At 36.5% G+C, this 24,306-nt stretch overlaps 1 protein-coding gene and 1 non-coding gene across 4 annotated transcripts; both read right to left on the bottom strand.

Annotated features, from left to right (window-relative positions):
• Positions 1–2,943: 2,943 nt before the first annotated feature.
• On the bottom strand, positions 2,944–3,017 carry TRNAT-AGU (transfer RNA threonine (anticodon AGU)). Its single transcript has one exon. It is a non-coding gene; the product is annotated as a tRNA-Thr (tRNA).
• Positions 3,018–5,778: 2,761 nt separating this feature from the next.
• On the bottom strand, positions 5,779–22,904 carry LOC145031974 (uncharacterized). Of its 3 annotated transcripts, XR_013677059.1 has the most exons (5): positions 22,701–22,904; positions 22,313–22,585; positions 22,073–22,210; positions 13,668–14,556; positions 13,245–13,583 (listed from the first exon to the last, which is right to left on the bottom strand). XR_013677059.1 is itself a non-coding variant. In XM_078980633.1 (4 exons), exons 1-3 carry the CDS (start codon positions 22,849–22,851, stop codon positions 22,089–22,091), a joined length of 546 nt encoding a protein of 181 aa, XP_078836759.1. In that variant the 5' UTR covers positions 22,852–22,904; the 3' UTR covers positions 5,779–5,967; positions 22,073–22,088. The 3 variants fall into 3 exon arrangements, 2 of the variants coding, with proteins under 2 accessions (XP_078836759.1, XP_078836758.1); XM_078980633.1 differs by lacking the exons at positions 13,245–13,583; positions 13,668–14,556 and adding an exon at positions 5,779–5,967; XM_078980632.1 differs by having other exon boundaries at positions 13,245–14,556.
• Positions 22,905–24,306: the final 1,402 nt, after the last annotated feature.

The following is a 24,306-nucleotide window of genomic DNA, read 5'->3' as shown; positions in this document are numbered from 1 at the left end:
AACACCATGGCTCCGTTCAACCCTGCGGTCTGGAAATCAGACTGTCACTGTGCCCCGGCACATGATTCTCCGGCTAGGTGCTGCTGTGATTCGACACTCGCCCTACAACTTGAACGAATCTTCACCTACTATGCTGGGTACTAGGTTCACCAACTATCTACAACTAACTGTATACTTCGTCTATGTGCTGCTGTAGAAGATTGAGTTGATTTAGAGAGCCAATTAATGGAGGAATTGGACCGAAGACTAAGCTAGACATAAGGTCGAGCACCTGGAGTGCACCCGTCTTCTTCCTCATGAACATCATCATCTTCTTCCTCTCTTCATATTCCAACCAACACCACCACCCATCTCTGTTTCCGTCGATAGCTGGGTGCTTTAGAACCCAAGATTTGAGATAATTTGACACGATGTTGTTGAGCCCTTACTACTTGAAGTCGATCAGATCTATCACCTTTCTTACTCTGCTTCCCTGTTAATTACAAACACAATCCAGTCAATACATTTAGATTGGAGCACGCTTCTTGCTGACAAGCACCAGTGAGGAGATAAGTTGAAGAATGAAGGAGATGGCGGTGAAGATTGATGCCGATCTAAAATGATATTGGCGTTGGAGGTGGGTTTCAACGAGAAAATGGGTGGCGGAGCAGGAGGACCCCGATGGAGACGATGGAGGTGGGAGCTAAGAGTTTCTTCTGGGTTTTTTCTTTGTATGGTTTTCCCTATTTGTTCTACATGAAGATTCAGTATCAATTCATGGTAAAATTGATTTTGATTTTATAAAATCGAGAGAGATAGAAAGAGAGAGAGAGAGTGAGAGAGAGAGAGAGAAAGAAAGAAAGAGATAGATGAGAGAGAAGGGGAGAGAGAGAACAGAGAGAGGAGAGAGAGAGAGAGAGAGAGAGATTTAATTTTAATTTTATTTTTTTTAAATCAGAAAAACAATTAAGAAAAAAGAAAAATCATATTCATAGGGGTAAATCCGTCATTTTGAAAAAAATCATAATAGATTGGACCAAACAAGCAACAAAATGAAAACTTTGGACCTCTGGTGCTAGCCCAAACTTTTTTGGACCAAAGTAGCAATTTTTGACAAACCACAGGGACCATTTGTGCAGTTTTGTCAAAGGAAAATTGATGGGTAATTACTAAAATTAAGTATCTAACTAATCACTTGAATTATAAAATCGTTGATTTACATCAAAACCGGGTGCTAAATTATGAAATTAACCACAACCGCGGAAATCAAAAGGTGGGCCACATTACCATTAAGAAATAAAAATGGTAGCTGCTAAATAAACAACCCATATACACCTCATTTTAAAACTCAAACTATTTTTTCTAAAAAATCACCCTATTTACTAGGTATATTGAAGACCTCAAAATATTCAAACTTAGTAAATTGTGTCTCAAACTTAGTAACCTGTTTGACATCTTGTAAATTGTATATATAATAAAACCACATTAATATCAGATATAACTAATAACAATTTATATTTTATTATGAAAAGATAGATCAACATTAATCTAACCATCTAATACAGTTTAGGTAAAATTTCTAACTTTGCATAATATTTCAAGATTTAAAATATAATTTTGGTTATTTCAGTCCAACCACCGTCATCATCGCCGACGGCTAGTGGCACTGCCGCCGGAAAAGTATAAAACGTCGAGAGAGAGAGAGAGAGAGAGAGAGAGATGGTAATCATCGCCGACGTTAGCATCGCCTAGATCTTCGCTGCCGGAAAAGAGAAACCGTTTAATGAGACGGATCGATGGATGGTGTATTTTGTGTTGGCGACGCTCTGGTGTGCTCCGGTGGCATCGATCTTCGGCGATTGCTATGCTCCGGCAGATGAGGCGGCGGTGTTGCTCTTTCAGATGGGGGCGATGTTGTTGCTTTTTCACAGCAAGCTGCAAATGAAAGTGAAAATGTTCTAACGTTTTTAAGGTTTTAATTGGGTAAATGGGCTGTACAATAACTGGTGGGCTAACCTTTTAAAATAAATTAGTTTTGTAAGTAGATATTTTAAGTTATGTGTCGGTTGTTGTTGGAAAAACTCAAATACATATATTTTACTCCAAAAAAATATATTAATATTCAAACATAAAATGAAAAAGAAAATAAATAAAAAGTAAAGAAATTAAAGAAAAACAAAAAGTGGCGTATACAAACTTCAATGTAAAAAAACATTGTTGATTTTTTATTATTAGGGTGTTTTTTTAATATAGGTTGTGTTTCTAGTAAATCTAGGTGTTTATTTAGCCATTCCCAATAAAAATATCTAAAATTATGAATGTCTAAAGTTGAATTTTATGTTGTTTTCTCATTTTTCCATAAATGATAGACGCTAATGTTTCAATATGCTATGCATAAGATAGTATGCTCAAGTCTATGTTTTTTATGTCTAAATTAATCTTATATGTAAAACGTGGGTTAAAATTTGATCAATATGAAAATAGTCGAGGTAAAAAAAATGTAATCAAATAAGTTATTGTAGGACAAGGAAGATACAATTAAGAAAGAAGTGCCAACATATCCACATCCACTGCAAGAAAATGATCGATCTACATCACCTTTAAAAAAAATTCATACATTAATAATTACAACTTTATATTTCAAACACCAAGGTTGACTATTTTTCTATTTTAGTTGCATCAATAAAGACTCATGACCAACCTATCAAACTACTATACCGTATGTGTGTGCAAGAGAGTAATAAATAAATTTATACCATAGCCAACTGACTTGCTTGTAGCTATGTACAATTTCTGTTTTGTACATTCAATTAAGTATTCCAAAACAGTAAAAGAAATTAAGAATGGTACGTTAAAAATGTAGTCTAATAAAATAACAGTTAGGACTTAGGAGAATCTAAGTGGGCCGATTTCTCTAAAATCCAATTTAAAGCCCAATTATAGACCCGGCGGAGAAAAAAATAATGCTCTCGTTGAGAGTCGAACTCAAGACCTCCCGCTTACTAAACGGGTGCTCTAACCAACTGAGCTACGAGAGCTACTTGTTGAAATTTCTCTCTTTAGTTAATTAAATAATACATAGATGTTGCAGCTTCACTTTGGTAGATGCCATCGAAAGGTTTGGTTGGAATATAGAACAAAAGATTGTTTTAATAGCTCGAAATAAAAAAATCCCATTGATTAACAAATTTAACACTAAACCAATGGGATATTAATCTGAAACATGATTAAATTACGTTTTCTTTGATTAAATCGAGCATCCATTTATAAAATGATTAGATGTGAAACCTATGTATTACATGGGTTAATTAAAAAATAAAAATAAATATAAATATCAAAATCTTTGAGAACTTTAAATTTATAAGAAATTAAGAAAAATAAATATTTAGTATAATATAAATGTTTTTTATCTTTTAAATTTAAACAAACAATTTAAATAAATAAAAGAAATTAATTAGATTTAATTTTGGAAAATTTGAAATTAAAATATAAGTTCGTTAATGAAATTGATAGTCATTTATTACTACATTTATTGCAATTATTACATGTGAAATTTAATAAAATAGGACATGCGGAAAAAAATTAATTCAAAATAATCACAAAATAACATTTGATAAAATTATTAAGAGTATGATAAGTGACAAAAAAAAAACTTTTATTTATTAGAAAGGATTATACAATTCTATATAGTTGAAATATCAATATTTTATCAGCAATTTTGATGATTACAAATGGATAAATTGGTAATTTTTGCAATGAAATCATATGGCGTGACATCTTCCAAATAATTAGTAGATGAAATTACACGATTTTTTTTGGTGCAAGTGTCAAGTTGTCTATGTAGTCCTTATTGTCAAATTTTAAATCGGATCATCCCTTATACCGTTAAATGTTACACACTTAGTCTTTGGAGACATTAACCGTTTGTTCTCGACGACCGTTTAAGTGCCTACATGCCTTGCATGCATGGGTATTTCTATCATCTTATGTTAAATGTCTTTTCAGATTATATCAAGATGCTAGTCGTTACATATGTCCGCCCTCTTATCTCTCTCTCTCTCTCTCTCTCTCTCTCACACACACACACATAAACACATAATCATCTTCTGCATCCTTCCTTTTCGACACGCCATTCTTCAATTAGGGATTCCAATAAAAATATGGTGATACAATGCAATTGTGGAGCTGAAGCAATGATCCACACATCGTGGAACAAAAATAATTCAGGGAAAATTTTCTATCGTTCTACAAATAAGGTATTACAGATATAAGAAAATTTTGAGCTAACCTCCATTTTTCAAACACACTTACAGGAAGATTTTTTTGTAATTTTCAAGGACCAAATTACAAGTCCATAGGTTGGGTGGATGAAGAGACTTGTGGTTGTATGAACTTTAGGATCAATCTTGAAGAACAAAATCATAAATTGAAGTTCTATATAGCTATAAGTTGGATTCTATTTGTGTCAATCCTTGTATACTAATTTTAGGTTTAGCAATTGTGATTCCTAGTATGTTTCTCATGTTAGTAGGTGTATTGGAAAACATCATCTTGGGAGGTTAATAAAAATGTCATCGTGGTTGTTAATTCAGCAATTATCAATTTGGATTTTTATATTCAGATAGTTTTTTTAGATGTTGATTGTCAATAACACATGATAATTCTCATTTTGGTTGCTAATCTTCTAATAGTAAGTTAGTTGGTACTTTTGAGCGGTCAATTCGATTAACAAATGACATTAACACAAAACCAAATATACCATGCACAAATAACATTGTTTCATAATAAGCATTCAACATACCATTCTTTCAAAATGATAAATAACCTAACTAAACCATCAAACATAGACATACTATTTTAAGGTAAACTAAACTAACAAACTTAAACATAGTGTTTTAAGGCGATCATTGTTGACTACTAAAAGGCAATAATAGAAACACAAACATCAAACCACTAGACTTTGCTCTTCGTCCACTAACTGCATTCTTTCCCACATGACTACTGTTGGATTGTGATCCACCCACTAAATGCCCTTGCAACTCCTTATATTATGCCAAATATTGGGTGCATTTTATGCACCTATTTTTCACCTTAATTCCACACCATTGCATTGCATTGCATTTAGTCTTAACTCCATGCATTTTTACATGTTTCCAGGATAATTCATGATATTATTTCACTCACACACTTTTTTTTTAATATTTTAGGTGTTTTTGGAGGTGGGATCTTACATAGGGAGGTAACTAGAAGGTACGGATAAGATTTCACGACTTTCGGATCACGGAAGAAAAAGTTGTAGAAAATTAAAGAAACCCCGCAGTTAGAGATTTCCATGACCGTGGAAACGACCCTGTTCCAACAAGATACTTTGAGGCCTCGACCGAATTCAGCATCCAACTTTCTGTATTTCTACGAGCCGTGGAAACGAGGTCGTAGGTTAAGTGGCAATTTCTCATCTTTTCTAAAAAGTGGCAACCAAATTCATTTTTCTATCCATCGATTTTGGGAGTACTTCTTCTTCTTTCTTTTTTCAACGTAAGATACAACTATATATTAAACTACTCCTAAATTACTTCACATATGTCAACAGTAGGACTTGAACCCTCGACCTCAAGGAGGGAAGGCAAAATCAGATACCGCTGAGCTATAAGCTCTTTGGTTTTTGGGAGTACTTTGCGCACTTTTCGAGAGACTTTTGGAGTTGATTAACACTTGGGAGCATTTAATTTGATTTTGTAAGAACTTTAATATCATTTTCTAGATTTGTGATCATGCTCTAGTCATGTGAAACATCCCAAATATTCAATAAAAATTTTCATTTTTAAATAACAAATCATTCTCAAAAGACATAATATTTCAACCACATTTGTTTTTCAAAAATCCATAATATCATATAAATTATCCAAAAACTTCAGAGTGTCCCAACTAAAACTGCAGAGTGCATGTCGCGTCATCAAGTCGGACCCTTGCTCTTATCTCCTGAAGTACCTGAACAATCAACGAACTGTAAGTTAACGCTTAGTGAGTTCCCCATAACATACGCACACAATCCAAATAATCACATAAACCACATCGGCCATATAAGCTACATAAGCCATGCATATAAACATATAGAGATGCCATGGAAACCCTCCAAGGTCTTACACCGAGTGCAACTGAAACCCCCACATGGTCTTAACCCACTACCATGGGAACCCCCACACGGTCTTAACTGCCTGCTTCCCACCACACGGTCTTAACTGCCTGCCATGGGAACCCCCGCATGGTCTTCCCTAACATAGAAATATCATATAAACTAAACATGCAAACATACTAGGATGCCATGGAAACCCTCCAAGGTCTTACACCGAATGCCACGGGAACCCCTGCATGGTCTTAGTCTACTGTCACGGGAACCCCCCAGGGTCTTCCATACTAGTATCACAAGGATAACTATCATATCACGTATCACGCAATCAATTAGCATTCCACATAACACATAATGGGTTGGCCTTGGTGCCTTCGACCAATTGGTATTATGAGGAGACTTACCTCTCACGAAATGTTGAACTGATAAGATCAAATCCCGACTCGCAGCTTTAAACTCAACTGCCTACAACCACCATGTGACCAACTTTGTTAAAATCCCAAAATACCAAAGATACCCTTAAAGTCAAACTTGGTCAACTATGGTCAAAGTCAAGGTCAACAGTCCATGTTGACCCAACTTGTCGAGTACATCTAGCAACTCGTCGAGTTCCTTCAGAACTCAGAAAATCGGGAAAAACCCTAACTAACTCGTCGAGTTATCTCATCAACTTGTCGATTCTATTTAGAATCCAGAAAACAGGAATACCCGACTCAACTTGTCGAGTTGTCTAGGCAACTTGGAGAGTTCCTTCATCCCTTTTCATATTCAGTCATTTCCAGTCGAATCCAAACCCCAAACTACAGATATAGTATCCCAAGGTTAAGATATCATGTAAAGTTACTAATTTCACATCCATGCACAGCGTCCAAGGGGTTAAAACACTCATATGAAGCTTAATAAGGGGTTCAGGGCATGGAGGATAGCCAAAGCTTGAATATTTAGTCCCAAGGGGGGCTAGAGGTGTCCAAAACTGAAGTCACAACTTGAAATCATGCTCAACTCCAAAAATAGTTCCAAAGTGGACTAAAAAGGCACTAAAATACCATAGGACAAGATCTAAGAACAAGAAGTCAAGGTAAGGACTTTTACCTGCAAATGGTTGCTACCACAGTGTAAATGTATGATCTACAACTTCTTCCTTCAGCTAGGCACCAACCACTTCATGCTTATTCACAAAAACACCAAAAAGGCACTCCTTGAGCTCTCACACACTCAAAATGGGATATAAGACAAGATCTAGGGTTTCTCTGGACTGAGAGGGTGATAAGAGACGCTAACAATGAGGCTTAATGCCTTTGAATAGGGTGCAAACCCTAAAAATTAGGTTTTTCCTTTCCAGCGTCTACTCGTCGAGTTGGGGCTCCCCAACTCGTCGAGTTGAGTCCTTAACCCGCGTCCATATTGATCCATACACAATGATTTAAAGCTCCCCAACTCGTCGAGTTCCAGTCCAAAACCTTAAAATTTTGAAAAATAGATAATACCTGAACCAATCGTTACAAATCTCCCCGACTTGAACTAGACTTCGTCCTTGAAGTCTGCTAAGGCAAAAAGGTCCGGATAATGCCTCCTCATCTCATCCTCTGACTCCCAGGTCCATTCGGAGCCTCTTCGGTGCTGCCATTGCACCTTCACTTGCTTCACCTCTTCACCTTTTTGTTACGAAGAACCTTAGTTTTCCTCTCCAAAACACCAACGAGACTCTCAATATAGTTCAGGATCTCATTCACCTGAATGTCGTCCAAGGAAATAACCTCGACCTCATATGTGACATACTTATGAAGCTGAGACACATGGAAGGTGTTGTAAATCTGGCTAAGCTCGTTCGACAGATCCAAACAGTAAGCCACCTTGCCCACTCAGGCGGAAATCCTGAACGAGCCAATATATTGGGGGCCTAACTTGCCCCTCTTTCGAAACCTAATGACACCCTTCCATTGTGACACTTTCAGCAACACAAAGTCCCCCACCTGAAACTCGAGGTCCGAGCGACGTCGATCAACATAACTTTTTTTACGGCTCTACGCGACTCGTAGCTTGTCGCGCACCTGCTGAATCAACTCGGTTTCTTGAGCACCACCTCGGTACTCCCTATGACTCGATGCCCTACCTCGCCCCAACACATGGGAGTCCTGCACCTCCGACCATACAACATCTCAAACGGGGGTCAGTTAATACTAGAGTAACATCCATAAAATTCAAGCCAATTTAAAACTTTTTACATCATTCAAAAACCGATAATCATTACAAACATGTTTTCAAAATGGTTTAATGTCAAAGTATCCCATAATCAAATCATAAAACATAACGAGGTGCACGATCACGCCTTTGCCTTCCCGCGATCATGTTTTCAAACATGTTTTCAAAATGGGGTCAGTCAATACTATCCGGAATGCTCTCCGGGCCTTCAGCCTAACCGTACAGCTCGTCGGGCCTTCGGCCTGACTAATATACCCTCCCGGGTCTATAATCTACCCGGTCCGCCAAGAGTATGTTGTCCTTTAGCACAAGGCAGGTCTGCCTCAACCTAACCCCAATCAAATAATTATGTGCACATACATATTATACGCTACCATGTAAATAACAATCAAACCGATCTAACAGATCACTAATCATAGAAACATCCTATAACTAGGATACCAACCTAACCGATCACTTTCATAACATTATCCTATATACCAGGATACCGACCTAACTGGTCACTAACATAGCATTATCCTATATACCAGGTTACCGACCTAACGAGGTCACTAAGCATATCACCATCCTAACTACCAGGATGTAAATTAAAACGCATATCATGCAATAAACTTGGATACAAATCCGAAAAGGGATGACATTGGTGTCTTTGACCCTGTTAGCATAGCGAGGACAACTCACCTCACAAGTAGCTTGGAATGATAATGTCAAACTCCTCCAAATACAGCTCTAACTCCAACCCCTATATCTACTAATGATCCACTTCCATAAATTCCCAAATTACTAAAATACCCCCAGAAGTCAAACTGGTCCACCCTTGGTCAAAGTCAAAGTCAACGGTCAAGGTCAACATTCCATGTTGACCCAACTCGTTGAGTGCAGTTTACTGACTCGTCGAGTCCTTCTAAAACTCGAGAATCATGAAAATCCTAGTTGACTTGCCGAGTTTCCAAACAACTTGTCGAGTCCATGCATGTCCAAATGTCGGGAAAACCCTAACAGACACGTCGAGTCACCTTACTGACTCACCGAGTCCATGCAGAAACCTACCACGACCAATCTTCATCCGACTCGTCGAGTTCACCAGGCATATCGCCGAGTCCCTTCAGTCCATTACTCATTCCCACGATTTTAAGCTACCCCAAAGCTCCAAATTGCATATCTAACCTCCTGGGGCATGGTTTTCAAGTAAAGTTGCAAACTTTACGTACATGTATGGTCATAAATGTCAAAACCAAGCTAAGGGAAAGGTTTAAACCAAGAAGAAGAACTAAGCTTGCCAAATCTGATAACTTTATGGCTGTAGGGACTTAGAGGAGTCAAGATATGAAGTTGCAACTTCAGATCATGCCCAATACCCTAAATAACCCTCAACCCACTAGAAAATGGCCCTCAACACTTGTATGAAGAGATCTAGCCAAAGATAAGTCAAGGTAATGACTTGTTACCTTCAAAATGATGCTAAGATGAAGTAGAGTCAGATCCACTAGATTCCCTTTGCTCCAAGCTCCTTAGATATCAAGCCTTCTTCACAAGGATCACCTTCCAAGCTTCCTTACACACACAAATGGAGAGTGTGCGAGATTAGGTTTTTCTGAGCTCAAGAGGGACATTAAGGGAGACTGAGGGAGGATAATGACCCTTTAAATAGGTTACAAAACCATAGAAATTAGGGTTTCATTGTTGAGCTCCTACTCGTCGAGTTGGGGTCCTCCAACTCGTCGAGTAGACCCCTTAAATGCACACGGGCTGAATCGTTTCTACACGACGAGTTGGGGCATCCAACTCGTCGAGTAGGTCCAAAAACATGACTAAAACTTTAAACTTTATACCTGAGAGTTGGGATGTTACAATTAGCATGATAACTGTTGCTATATGAAAACTCTACTAGTAGGAGGTATGTATCTCAACTCCCTCTAAAGTTCAGTACGCGCGCCCATAGCATATGCTAGAGCGTTTGGATTGTTCGCTCGCTTTGGCCATCTATCTAGGGGTGGTACGTGGTGCTGAAATGTAACTGAGTTCCCAACTCTTCGTGGAACTTCCTCTAAAACCTAGATGTAAAACGAACATCCTGGTCAGAGTTTATCGACACTGGCACCCCGTACCTGACCACCACCTGTCGCACATAAATATTTGGTAATTTCTCAGCAGAGATACTCTCGGAGATCGGAATAAAATGGTCACTCTTTGTTAATCTGTCTACAATGACCTAAATAGAATCTACTCCCCTCGTCATCCTCGGTAACTTCGTGATGAAATCCATGGTGATCTCTTCCTATGTCCCCATGGGAATAAGTAGCAGCTGAAGCTTATCATAAGGCCGTTGATGTTCAACCTTAACCTTCCTGCAGGTCAAGCACTGCTCCACAAACCAGGCGATCTCCCGCTTCATGCAGGGCCACCAGTAACCTAGTCTCAGGTCTTTATATATTTTTGTAGCCCATGGATGTATAGAGAATTTGGACTTGTTTACCTCCTCCAAAATCTTCTGTCTCACTCCTCTAAATGCCGGAGACCCACACCCGGCCACACTGTGTCAAAAGACCCCAACCATCCCGAACAAACAAAGGAATCTGACCCCAAATCCACTCTAACTTCCAATTTTCTCTCTTCAAACCCTACACTTGAGCCTCCTTGATTATATCCAACAATGGAGAGATCACCGCCATCCTCAAACAAACATTCCCGATTGGAGTACTTGCCGCCTTGCGGCTCAAAGCATCGGCCACCACGTTGGCCTTCCCTGGATGGTACAAGATCTCACAATCGTAATCTTTTAGTACATACAACCGTCTTCTCTTCCGCCAAGGACTAGAACCATGTCCTTTGTCATTCGTAGATACATGAGAATGTTCTTCACTACTATCTAATGAGCTGTACCAGGTTTTCCCTGAAATCGACAAACCATGCTTAAAGCAAAAGACACACCAGAGCGAGTACATGTCATAGCATACATGATCAATCCGACAGCCGAATGATATGAGTCTCGACTCATTTTTGCTATCTCTTCATTTGTACTAGGGGTTTAAGTCTTACTCAACTTGACATTTATTTGAATAGGTAGCTCTCATTTCTTGGAATTTTCCATAGTAAACCATTTTAGTACCTTATCCAAGTATGTGCTCTGACCGAGACCAATTCGTCTTTTATTTCTATCCCTCAAACTTCTTATCCCAAGAATACAGGCTGCCTCTCCCAGATCATGCATAGCAAAACACTTTCTAAGCCAAGACTTTACTTCTTTCAGAGTTTGAATGTTGTTTCCTATGAGAAATATGTCATCGACATATGATACTATAAAGGTAACTCTACTCCCATTAGTCTTGACATACACACAAGACTCATCCTCACTCCTAGAGAAACCAAATTCTTTGACCTTCTCATGGAAACAAAGATTCCAACTTCGTGACACTTGTTTTAATCCATAAATGGAGTTCTCAAGATTACACACTCTATTAGGAAACTTTGCATTACATAACCCTTTAGCTGACTCATGTAAATATCTTCAGCCAACTTTCCGTTAAGTAAATTGGTTTTGTCATCTATCTGCCATATTTCATAATCATGAAAGGCAGCTATGAAGAGCATTATCCTAATATACATTATATTGGCCATTGGTAAGAAGGTCTCATTATAGTCAATCCATGGGGTTTGAGCAAAGCCCTTCGCAACCAATCGTGCCTTGAAAGTGTGAACCTTTCCATCCATGTCGGTCTTCTTCTTGAAGATCCATTTGAACCCAACTGTCTTTCGACTTGGTACATGATCAACCAAATTCCAAACTTGGTTATCATACATGGACTTGATCTCGCTGTCCATTGCCTATTTCCACTAGGTACCTTAGGGCCTATCATCGCTTTCTTGTAGTTAATTGGCTTATCCAAATTTACCAGTGTACGATCACTGAAAAACGTGTCACCATCTTTAGTTATATGAAAACCATATAACTCATGTGGCATGTTAACTCTACTAGATTAGCGAAGAGGTAATGAATTGTCAATGGGCTCAATAGGAGTATCATCCTTTGGTTGAGAGCTAGTATCTTCTAAGTTTCCTTCATTGTTTAACTCTTGAATCTCTTCAAGGCCAGTTGTACTTCCACTGTCCTCTTTGCATATGAGCTCTCTCTCGCAAAAGGCTCATTTTCGTGCTACAAAAACCACATTCTCACTAGTTCTATAGAACAAATATCCAAAAGAATTTTGCAGGTAGCCAACGAAAATCCACTTCTCACTTCTAGGTGGTAGCTTGTCAAGAGTCTCTCGTCTAATGAAAGCGTCACAACCCCAAACCTTGATATGCGCTAACGATGGAACTTTCAATGTCCACATCTCATGAGGTATTTTTGCAACCTTCTTGGTAAGGACAAGATTGAGGATATGGACGGTTGTCTCTAAGGCATACCCTCAGAAAGAAATAGGAAGAGAAGCTCGACTCATCAAGGAACGGACCATGTCTAACAAGGTCCGATTATGCCTCTCAGGCACACCATTAAGTTATGGTGTCCTAGGAAGAGTCAATTGTGAAAATATTCCACATTCCTTGAGATAGTCATGGAACTCGATACTAAGATACTCTATGCCTCTATCAAATCAAAACATCTTTATCTTCCTACCTAATTGATTCTCGATTTCATGTTTAAAATCTTTGAACTTTTCAAAGGTTTCTGATTTATGTTTGATTAAGTAGATATGACCATATCTGCTATAATCATCTGTAAATGTCACATAAAATCGATTAACATCCCTTGTGGTGGATCTAAAGGGTCCACACACATCTGTTTGTATGAGATCCAATAAACATTCACCTCTTTCACTAGATCCAGTGAAAGGTGATTTTGTCATCTTACCCAAAAGACAAGATTCACATTCATCATCTGGCCTTTAGTCAAATCATTCCAACACATTATTCTTTTGGAGTTGGACGATGCGTTCCTTGTTAATGTGCCCAAGAAGACAATGCCACAAGCATGTCTTTTCTGTACCATTAGATGAATCAATATGAAATACACTATTGCCTAAGCTATCAACAGAAGTCACAGTTCCATACACACCATTGCAAGGTAAACCTTCAAACATAAAAAACACCATTTTTATAAGCCAAAATCGATCCATTTAAATCATCAAAAGAATATCAAAAACCTTGTCTAAATAATGCATGAAAAGAAATAATGTTTTGTGTCATTTTTCCATGACCAGATTCATCCTTTCATGCTCCACCTCCTCATTTTCTCTTAGCCTCTACAAATCGAAACAAATGTGAAAACCACATCCTGTATCAAGGACCCAAGAACAAGTAGGTTCTGATTTATTAGTTTGAATAGTGTATATACTTGTCAACGTTGGCTTTAACTTACCATCCTTGATGTCCTGCAAGTATTTGGGACAGCTTCATTTCCAGTATCCCTTTTCATTGCAATAAAAGCAAGCGGCCTATTTTTTTATCACTAACAGAAGGAATGTCAGAACTGGGTGTTGCTTTTGGGCCATTGTTAGAAGACCCAACATGGGCCTTTCCCTTCTAGTTCGACTTGGGAGCAACTTGCATCTTCTTTCCTTTGTTTTGCCCAATGGCAAGGACATGAGAACTAGTGGAAGTAGGGGTTTGATTCTTCTTCATACCCTACTTTACTATCTGCAACAGGCTATGGATTTGGGAAAATGTGGTTTTAGTAATGTTAAAATGATAAGCCAAAATGAACTGATCATAACCAGGTGGCAAAGAGTTAAGGATCATGTCAATGGCCAACTACTCATCGAAATTCACATTTAGCCTTTCAAGGCGCTCCATGTATCTCTGCATTCTTTGCACATGATTGCAGACCGACTCTCCTTCCTTCAACTTGCAAGCCATTAGTGCTTTGACGACCTCATACTTTTCTTGATGAGCTCTCTTGTGAAACTTTTTCACAAGATCCAAGTTCATATCGTATGGATAGTAGTCCTCATAAAACCTTTGCAACTCAGGAATCATGGTGGCAACCATGATGCACGCAACCTTTGCATCATCATAATCTTTCTTGTAGGAGATAATTTCTTCAGGAGTAGTAGTGGACTCATCAATCTTAATAAGTTGTTTTCAAATACATACTCTTTGCCCTCGAATCAAAGAGTCATCTTGATGTTACACAGCCAATCATTGTAGTTAGTGTCATCCAATGTCACCTTATATACGATCAAAAGTAGGGAGAAGTTTGAGTTGTGGGTGGAGGTTTGAAGAGCAGAAGCATCACCAGGAGTAGACATCTATAAAGAAAATGTAGTTTTAGTTAGATGACAATAATCATTAATATTTTAACCCATAATTAATATTTAAGGCTAGGGCCCAACTATGCAATTCACAATCTAGAAGAGGGATGTCGTAATCTAATTGGAAATTTTATAAAGGTAGGTAAAGGCAATTTACCAATTTCAATCAAAATGAAATTCTTACATCTTTTGAGGTTCATTGAATCTATCAATGACATTTTAATATCAGATTATGATTTCTATTTGTGATTGGGATATCGAGGATTACAAACAATATGTGAATAACCATGCAAATATGCTTGGCAGCCTTGATGTTATTTATCATCTCCAATTGATGTGCTGGTTAACCACACACACTCCATCAACAATGATAGCTTTTGAGATGCCTATTACAACTCTTTTTAGTCACTATTAGTGTGTTGGTTAACGATACACGCTCCATTAACTATATATAAAGCATAATGTGCAATTTCATGGATTAACATACTATTTCACATTTCTTTTTCTAAAGCAAATAGAGTGGGACTTTTAACATAGTATTGATACTTTATATCATTATAGTTATTAATGAGATTATGTCGTATTAAATCTGTTCGACTAATGACCCTCCACCATGCAAGGGAGCAGTGGGTAAGAGTGGATACCCAATGACGGTCATTTTATAGGTCGCTTCCTTATACCCCTTATAGTATAGCTTTGTAAATGAGGAATATTGACGATTTGACTTACTATCTTATACATATAGTAATTAACATTATATATATATATATATATATATATATATATATATATATATATATATATATATAAGGTGTATTTTAAAACTTTTCTAAAATACTAGGTCTAATATTTAAAATTTTGAAATTAATATAAATTTATTTAATTTAAAAAGTAAACCAATTATGATTTAATCATTATCTTTTAATTAACACATAATTAAATTAATTTAAATCACATGAGGATTAAATAATTATTTACTGTTAAACTATTAATCAAATAATTAAAATTTAATCTTAATCCATACCCTAATAATTTTCGAAAATTAGGGTATTAGGGTTATCCAATTTTAATTATTCTATTTTAACCAATTAAAACAATAATTATCAAATAAGGAAACCCTAATGATTTTTAAAATCAAGGGAGGAGACTAGGGTTTCAAGAATCCTAGCCAAGTTCAAAAATTCCAAGCCTTAAGGTTTAATTTCTATAAACCCTAATTTGATCTATTCAACTATTATGCATATACAATTGAAAACAGTGGGCTCTGATACAACTGATAGGTTTTAAAGGTTACAAAATTCATGTGACGGAAAATAATTTAACTCTTAAGTTCACATGCAACCTAATTGGATCTATGTTTTCACTATCGAATGTTATAAACTATGAACATCAAAGAACCCTATAGAAACACTAGGATTATTGAAAATCATAAAAGATTTAGGGTTTACATACCTTTGGTCATTATTGTAAATAATCAATCAAATCCTTTTTTCAAAAGCTTCCGGAAAGTTAGCACGATAAATCTCATGCTTCTGGTGGTTCATACTCGAACCCTGGCAACTAAGAAAACTTTGAAGATATTGGAGAAATGATGGAATTTTTAGGTATTCTCTTGGTAGAATGAGTAGCCGAAAATTGGATACCAATGGACTCTATTTATAGCTGATAGGAAAATCTAGAAACCCTAATTTGAAATAAAATAATATTATTTCAAATTTGGAATTATCTAGTTTTCTAATTATCCATATTATCTATATGGAAGGATCTAGAAACCCTAGGGAGCCTGAAAATTTTAGCTAACCCCGGGAATATTCTCGAATTCATCTCTTGTTCAATTATTGAATAATTATAGTTTTAGTCCTTGAAGTTTTAATTAATCAAATTAAACCCAAAATTAATTCCAATTAATTTCTAACTAATTCTTAATTAAATAATACTATTTCTAATTAATATATTATTCTCATAATATATTAATAAATCATTAATTGCAATTTATTAATCTTATAAAAGATCAATAAATCTCTCTCTCTCTCTTTCTCTCTCTCTCTCTCTCTCTCTCTCTCTCTCTCTCTCTCTCTCTCTCTCTCTCTCTCTCTCTCTCTCTCTCTCCTGCCAAAGAGCATTCTAGTCAATTACTAGTTACTTTGCTAATAATTCAAGTATATACCAATTTAGTTATTGGATTAGACACTTAATCCAACATAAAGTCACTAGATATGATAATCATGCGTTTCTTCAAAGTCATAAGGACCTAAGAATCACCTAACCGAAGCCCGCATGGACTCGGGTATAGATGCGTCATTCCACCTGGCTTCTACAACACCATCTAGGACGTATGAACCATTTCCCATGGCTTTTATCACTTGGTACGACCCTTCCCAATTTGGGCTTAGTCTTCCGATATGCTCTTGTCGGATGGCTTCATTTTTCCAAGGACCTAATCTCCCACTTTACACGATGTCATTCTGATTCGTGGCGTTGTAGTATCTTTCCGTCATTGTTCTATAGGCTGCCTCGGGTGTAGCCTCGTCATTCCACCTTTCTTCCACAAGTTCAAGGTTTGCTGATAAGTCTATGTTGTTCGTGTTTTCCTGGGGATTCCTGGTTCGAGTGCCTCGTATTGTTACTTCTATAGGGATAACTGCTTCCATCTAATATACCAAGCTAAACGATGCTTCTTTGGTTGGCATGTGCATCGTTGTTCGGTATGCCTAGAACACGCTTTGTAATTTTTTGACTCGGTTTCCTTTAGCATGCCCCAATCTTTTCTTGATCCCTTTCACTAAAGTTCAATTAGTAACTTCTACTTGTCCATTTTCCTGAGGGTGTGCCATAGAAGTAAAATTTTTCTTGATTCCTTTCTCATGGCACCATTTTTTGAAAGGATTTTCGGCGAATTGCTTTCCATTATCACTAACGATAGTGTGTGGAAGCTCGAATTGACAGACTATTTGTTTCTAAACAAATTTCGCTATGTTTTTTCATGAAATAACTGCAAGTGCTTCTGCTTCGACCCTCTTAGTGAAATAGTCTACAACTATTATCAACAATTTTTAGCCTTCCTGGTGTTTCAGGGAAGGGCCCCAGAATATCGATCCCCTACTAGAACAAGGGCCAAGGACTAGTGATGTTTGTTAGCTTTGTAAGTGGAGGAACATGGACATTTGAGTGTATCTGACAATCATGACATTTTTGGATGCACACATTCATGTCACTAGTCATTGATGGCCAAAACTATCCCGTCCAAAGTATTTTTTGGGTGATTGCCCTTGATCATACATGTGTGTCACATATACCTGAATGTACCTCACTCATAACAAGCTTTGCGTCTATTTCTATGATGCACTTTAACCAGGGGGTGGAATACCCTTTTTAGTATAATCGATCTTTGTACATGGTATATCGCGCCACATTAATTCTCACTTTACGAGCTTCCTTAGCATCTGCAAGTAATATCCTTTTTTAAGGAAAAGGATGTATGGTGTCATCCACGATTCTTCTTCTTTGGTCACGTCCAAATTTCCATGATGGGTCCCTCAATGCTCTTTTTTGGTGTATTTCTACTAACAACTTTTTTTGAGAGGTGACTAAATACTACCAATGCTAGCTTACTTAAGGTGTCTGCCTCTTTATTCTTCGAACATGGTACTTGGGTGATCTCGAACGCTTGGAACCTCTTTATCCACTCCTTCTTGGTAAGGAAGGCATCACATGCACAACAATCTCCAGACCAGGAGGATTAGTAGTAGAATTCATGCTAGATTCCGACCGAGATGCATAATTGGGTATGGCCGCCTCCTTCATGACCAAAGTAGAGCTCGCTAGGCATTTGCAGTGCAATTCTTCCAATAAAGTAACTTACCATCCCACTAGGATTTTTATTGTCATTTTCCCCAATTTATTCCAATGGGAACTTATCCCCGCCATGCCTAGCATCATTTCCTTAAGGTTTGTCCACTTGACAAAAAATTTCGATAAATAGTCTGATACTCTGTTCTTCGAGGGACAATTTGGACGAGGGATTGACAGCCCTATCAGAAGTGATGCCATACACCATGGGTCCACAGAAGGCAAATCCATGAACAAAGAATAATTCTATACTTTATGGAAGTTGGAAAACCGTCACAAATATCTACCAAACCATGATGGAAAGATAAGGATACCCAACATCATTACACATAGGGACGTAAAAATGACGGAATAGGGTGTTAGAAGATGCAACATCCAAGGTAGAACATAGCATCACAAAGCAAACAATCTTTTGAAACCCATTTGGGGTAATTTGAGCAATATGTAGATTATAGTAGTTTAGAACCGTTTTCAAGAAGCCAAATGTTGGAAGCCGCAAACCAGACCTGAAAAAACACCCGATACACACCGACAAATCCCTTCGGATCATCAACAATGGCATTCACCTGATCCGAAAAACGTGGATGGAATTGGGGATCAATTTCGCACTTCATCATGATGTTTGCCAGTGTTTTTGGAGTAATTTTGGACTTCATGATGCGAATGATTAAAATCTCTTTGCTGGCCATGATGAAAAAATGATGAAGGAATAAGGTGAAGAAACGAGAATGGAGAATAATTTGAAAGGCGAAACATGTAGTGAAGAAAAATAAGCCAAATGAGAGCGATATTTATAGGAAATCAAGGGCAAATTTATGAAGGGGACAAAGTAGCGGTTATGAAGTGTAGCGTCTTTAAATGGAAAAGAACTGAATAGACGGTTATAAGCATAATGATGAACGCTATAAGTCGTTGAACATTCACGTCGAAATTTAATTTAGGTGTTTATCCTTATCTACTCACAATGGTTATATCGCTAATACACTTAAGTTTGAATTATTACTTTATTTAATAAAAAAAAGTTATAATCCAAACGGGGTTTGTGTGTGTGTGTGTAGTGGGGGGGTTAATAGGGTATAGAGCCTCAAGATGCACATATACCCTCGCTATACTGAACCATATATATATATATATATATATATATATATATATATATATATATATATACCGAACCAGATATGTACACCAATCAGACATATAAACCGAACCAGGTGTATATACCGAACCAAGTATGTGTACCAAACCACAGAAGTAATGACTAAAGTTCAAAGTGTCGTCATAATAGTCTCAAAGGATAATGGAACTCAAAGAGATACAACCTCGAGTACATCCTTTTACTAGCAAGAAACAGTTGTAAAATGGCTAATAAATACACCAAAGTCTACCTTCATGTATATGACCACTAATGCGACAAGATGGTAATCATGTTCGGTACATGAAGAGGTCACCACCTCCTAATATCGACTATAAATAAGTAACCAAAACCACTTTACAAGGTACGTAATCACACATACACATTTCATTGAGGTCTATACGACTTACAACGTATTTTCATAAGGTTATCACTGACTTTATCATCGGAGTGTTGGCCCGGGATCTCCTCCCGGTCAATCCACTCATGAATAGTTTGTTTTCTCCATGTTTATTGACTATAAAGGAATCGGTAACTTCAATAATCAATGGAAGGTGAACCTAGAGGCGCAACACACTTAAAATCAGTACAGACATGTGTTGGTGAACTATTAACAAAACCATTGAACTTAATGTTTTTTTAATTTCATGAGGCATATAGACATATGAGTGAGTGGTTTTTAAATCGAATCATGAGACCGGTATGTAATTGATGACTTTAGATGGTGTTAGCAAATTTATTACCACTATATTTTTGTTAGTTATTTAATTGCATTTGATGAATCATTGATCCGGTGAAAGTTCACTAAACCCCACTTTTCTCTCATGTGTTAGCAAATTTATTACCACTATATTTTTGTTAGTTATTTAATTGCATTTGATGAATCATTGATCCGGTGAAAGTTAACTAAACCTCACTTTTCTCTCCTGTGTGAAATCGACAATCTGTATGCTTGCTTCTTTTAGTCACTTTGGTCCTTAGTATTGTGTTACTGATTTCATTTGAGTTTCTTTTAGAAATATTAGTTTCTTGTTAATTTTATTTTATTTTTGTTTTTTAAAATTAGTTTTTATAGTTTAATCAAACGAAATCATTTTTAACCAACATTCACCTAATTTATCTTCCTTTAAGATAGATAGTTCATGTGGGTACGATATATGATCTTACAAGTATATTACTTGTACGATCTCGTATACTTGCAAATATGCGCTTTCGTCAACACTTACCAATGTTGTTAGGATCATACTAAGATGTAGATCATTCATGAATGCAAAGTCTAATCCAAGTCTCTATTTCATGATGCAAAACCTCTTTTCAACGGGCAAAGACATACACATATATGTCAGAAGACTATGGTATCATATGTATAGTCAGTTTCATTTTTCACTTGAAGCTTGATCGTGGTATTTAGGTTTCGAACTTGAAGTTCGAATACGTACTATCAATCATCACCCTTTTACCATTTTACGCTTATTAATTTTTGAACTTTTGAATTTCTTATTCTTTTGACTTGGTCCAACTTTTTCACACTTTTGACTGGGCTTACATGTTTCAAGTACCCCAAGATTCGATATTGTGTCATTACAAACAACCATGATCTATTTTTATTATTTTAACCATCTCAAATTCTCTTATAGTCATGCAAGTATAGTATTTATTTCACCTCATGAGAAGAGTTTGAATGTTTGTGTATATAAAAGGGGTCACTCACTTTAGTTGAATCATTTTTGTGTGCCCTTTTTATAACCTTGATTTAATTTCTTCTTTTACTACCTTGACCTTCATCAGAAGATGATCCAAATAAAAAGACACTAGTGTTGGTCACATCCACATTCTTATCAAATGTTAGAATACCACCAACCCAATTCATATATTTGTCAACATCAAGTTGACATCTTTCATGTCTATGAATGGGTCCCATCTTAGAAATAGTAAACTAAAAGTCAATTCTAAGTGTGGGTTATAAAATCTCCTATTAGCTTTATCCATATGTAAGTGTTTGTTTCTTTATAGCTTCTTGCTACATTTATAAGATTCAATCTTTCAACGAAATATAAAAAATGAGTAATGAACTACTATTTTTTACAAAACACAAATTTTCTAAAAAAATTATTATAAGAATCTTGTCCACAAATTACCATTATGTCAATTATATTTTGTAAACAAAAAATAATTTGTTACCCATTTATGATACTTTTTTTAAACACGTGTTTTACTAAAAAAAAACAAATAGTTTGCAACACTTTTATTGAGTTAACCTTTTTTTTTATTGTTAACTCTTAAAATAACACTCTAGCTCCATTGAATAGACGATCATGGTACAATCGTAATATTTATGTTGTCTTTTTTTTGAGTGCTTAATCACTACCAAAAAAAAAGATTAAAAATGCAATTCACCAAACCATCTACTAAATGAGGTAGAAGGCATAAATGAACAAATCTATAGCTTTTAATCTCATAGTCCATCTATTCGAAACTAGAAATGGAGGTACTAGGCATAAAAGTATGATGAATAATGGAGAACAAACTTACTTGTAAAGCCTTAATCTTAGTCACCAGGACTTGTAATTTCATGGATGGGATCTATGGAGGTGTCTTCGGGTTGTCCCCTTGCCTTTTTCTTAGACATCCTTCTATGTTTTACTTTAATGGAGGAAACTGCATCTTCTCCTGAATAACCAAAGCCAGACCAAATAGCTTGTTACCATATACTTTAAGATGTTAAATTCGCGAAGAATTGGATGAAGCTGCACTCGGATTCAGAGGTCTTACGATTATTTCCCCTCTCCGATCCATCTGTGACATTTCGTCGAACACCTTCCGACTGTTCGTGAACGTTACTAACTTCCTCATCAATTTGATCATCGCCTGTAGGAGGCAACTCTGGTCCGATAATCTGTCTGCGGTGGGAAGCAGCTTCTTTGAGTTTCTTTCTTCGAAGTCTCTTCCTCTGAGCTCTTGTGAGCTTTTCAGACCCTAATTCATCATCTTCCTCGCTTGAAGCTGAGAAGTTCGTTTCCGCTTCTCTCTCCAATTCATATGTATCTATAAAATTTTCGAAAATTCCGAGTGTCAAGACTCAAGTGTATAGACATATTTCTCAGAAAGTAGCTTCAATTTGTGTTCACATAAACGAAATAAAATCAAAAGTTAAACCCACTAATATGATGATGATCTGAATTGGTGATTTCCCGGGCTAAATCGAGGGTTTGTTGATCATATTTGTTCTCAGGAGGTGGTGGCGAAGGTGGAGTATAGAGCATGTTAATCAGGGAATCATGAAGCTTTCGTTGTATCTCCTTTCTCTTCATGGTGCTAAAATTGGTAAACTGGTGGAAAAAAGCATTCGTAATAGATTAACAGTTTTTAAGGGTTTCAAATGAACAACCTGTTTCCTGAAGGGGGTAACTTGTTCTTATCCTAAATATAAGATATAATATGTCATTAGCTTAAAATTTAATTACTAGCTAACATGAAGTTAGAAGCTCTCATGGCCAGATCATAGGCTACCTTTCAAAATTTTCCCAGTAGTATAATATTTGCAAGGGAAAAAAAAAAATTACATTCATGTTTACCCAAAAAAAAAAAAAAAAAAAAAAAAAAAAAAAAAAAAAAAAAACTTGGTTGCCTTCAACTTTATAAGTCTTGGGCTTATAAGTAGCCCAAAGTGGTTTAGTAGTCCAGAAAAAGAAGGTCAATACCTAATCTGATAAATTAATTATTTAGCCCACTACTTCTCATGGGAGCCGGAAAAAAAAAGGAGTTGAAGCCCATCCTGCCTTTTGCCTTTTGTCGAACGTCGGATTTTCTGTCGAACATCGGGCACAACACAAGAAAACCGACGGTTGCCCTTCTATAGCATCTAGTGAGTGGTGACCTCTCCGACTCTCACCTACCGTGACAACATCTCTCATACCGTATCACACAATGAAACAAGTAAACATTTACGTTTAAATGAATGCAATTATTTCAAATTTCATTTATTTATAGTGAATGTGATGAAAATTAAAAAAAAAATGATTAACAAATAAGTTTCTTTGAGTAGTGTTAATACTTAATTGTCGATTGTTTTTTCAAAGTGAATATGTTTGAAGTCTGCGGACCACATTTGTAACATTCAGTAGCAGAAGTGGGGACCAAACGGCTGCAACATGTAATAATTTTTTTTTTTTAACATCTGCAGACTACTGCAATAAGTTAATAATGAAGAATAAAAATTATGATTGTAATGAAAGTAATTGAACACAGAAGAATGATTAGGAAGAAAATGATATAATACTTAAAAGATAAACACAATCAATTGATTGTTCCCAGGTAACCCCTCTCTCACAGCTACAAGGCTTAGAGCCAATACACACTGTATCAAAATATCAGAAGTCTAAATGACTAACAAATGAAATCATCTTCCCAATTTATTAATCTCTCTCATTGTTCCCGGGTAAGCCCTCTCTCTCTCTCTCTCTCTCTCTCTCTCTCTATATATATATATATATATATATATATATATATATATATATATATAAAACAAATTTTAGCCATATTCCTGATTTACACTTTTACTCCTTCTAGATTATGCATGTAGCAACTTTGGTTCATTTGCCCTTTTAATTTCCATATTAGTATCTATATCATTACTCACGCCTTCAAAACAAGTCTTGTCCTCAAGACTTGCTTCTGGAAATTGACTCATAATATTCAAATTCAACTCGGCCTCTCTAGTAGCTTCTCCATCCGGTTGACCCTTACAATGGATTAACCACTTGTGT

The sequence above is a fragment of the Lactuca saligna genome, chromosome 2, assembly GCF_052625555.1.
Source record: "Lactuca saligna cultivar CGN05327 chromosome 2, ASM5262555v1, whole genome shotgun sequence".
NCBI lineage: Eukaryota > Viridiplantae > Streptophyta > Magnoliopsida > Asterales > Asteraceae > Lactuca > Lactuca saligna.
The sequence above is the reverse complement of the archived record's forward strand: the minus strand, read 5'-3'. Positions and strand labels throughout refer to the sequence as shown.

Excerpts from the sequence above, each read along its gene's own strand:
- LOC145031974 (XM_078980633.1), bottom strand. The coding sequence starts at position 22,851 with ATGAAGAGAAAGGAGATACAACGAAAGCTTCATGATTCCCTGATTAAC. Across the intron at positions 22,586-22,700 it reads TTCAGATCATCATCATATTA|ATACATATGAATTGGAGAGA; the intron begins GTGGGTTTAACT and ends AAAATTTTATAG. Across the intron at positions 22,211-22,312 it reads ATCGGAGAGGGGAAATAATC|GAGAAGATGCAGTTTCCTCC; the intron begins GTAAGACCTCTG and ends TTGGTTATTCAG.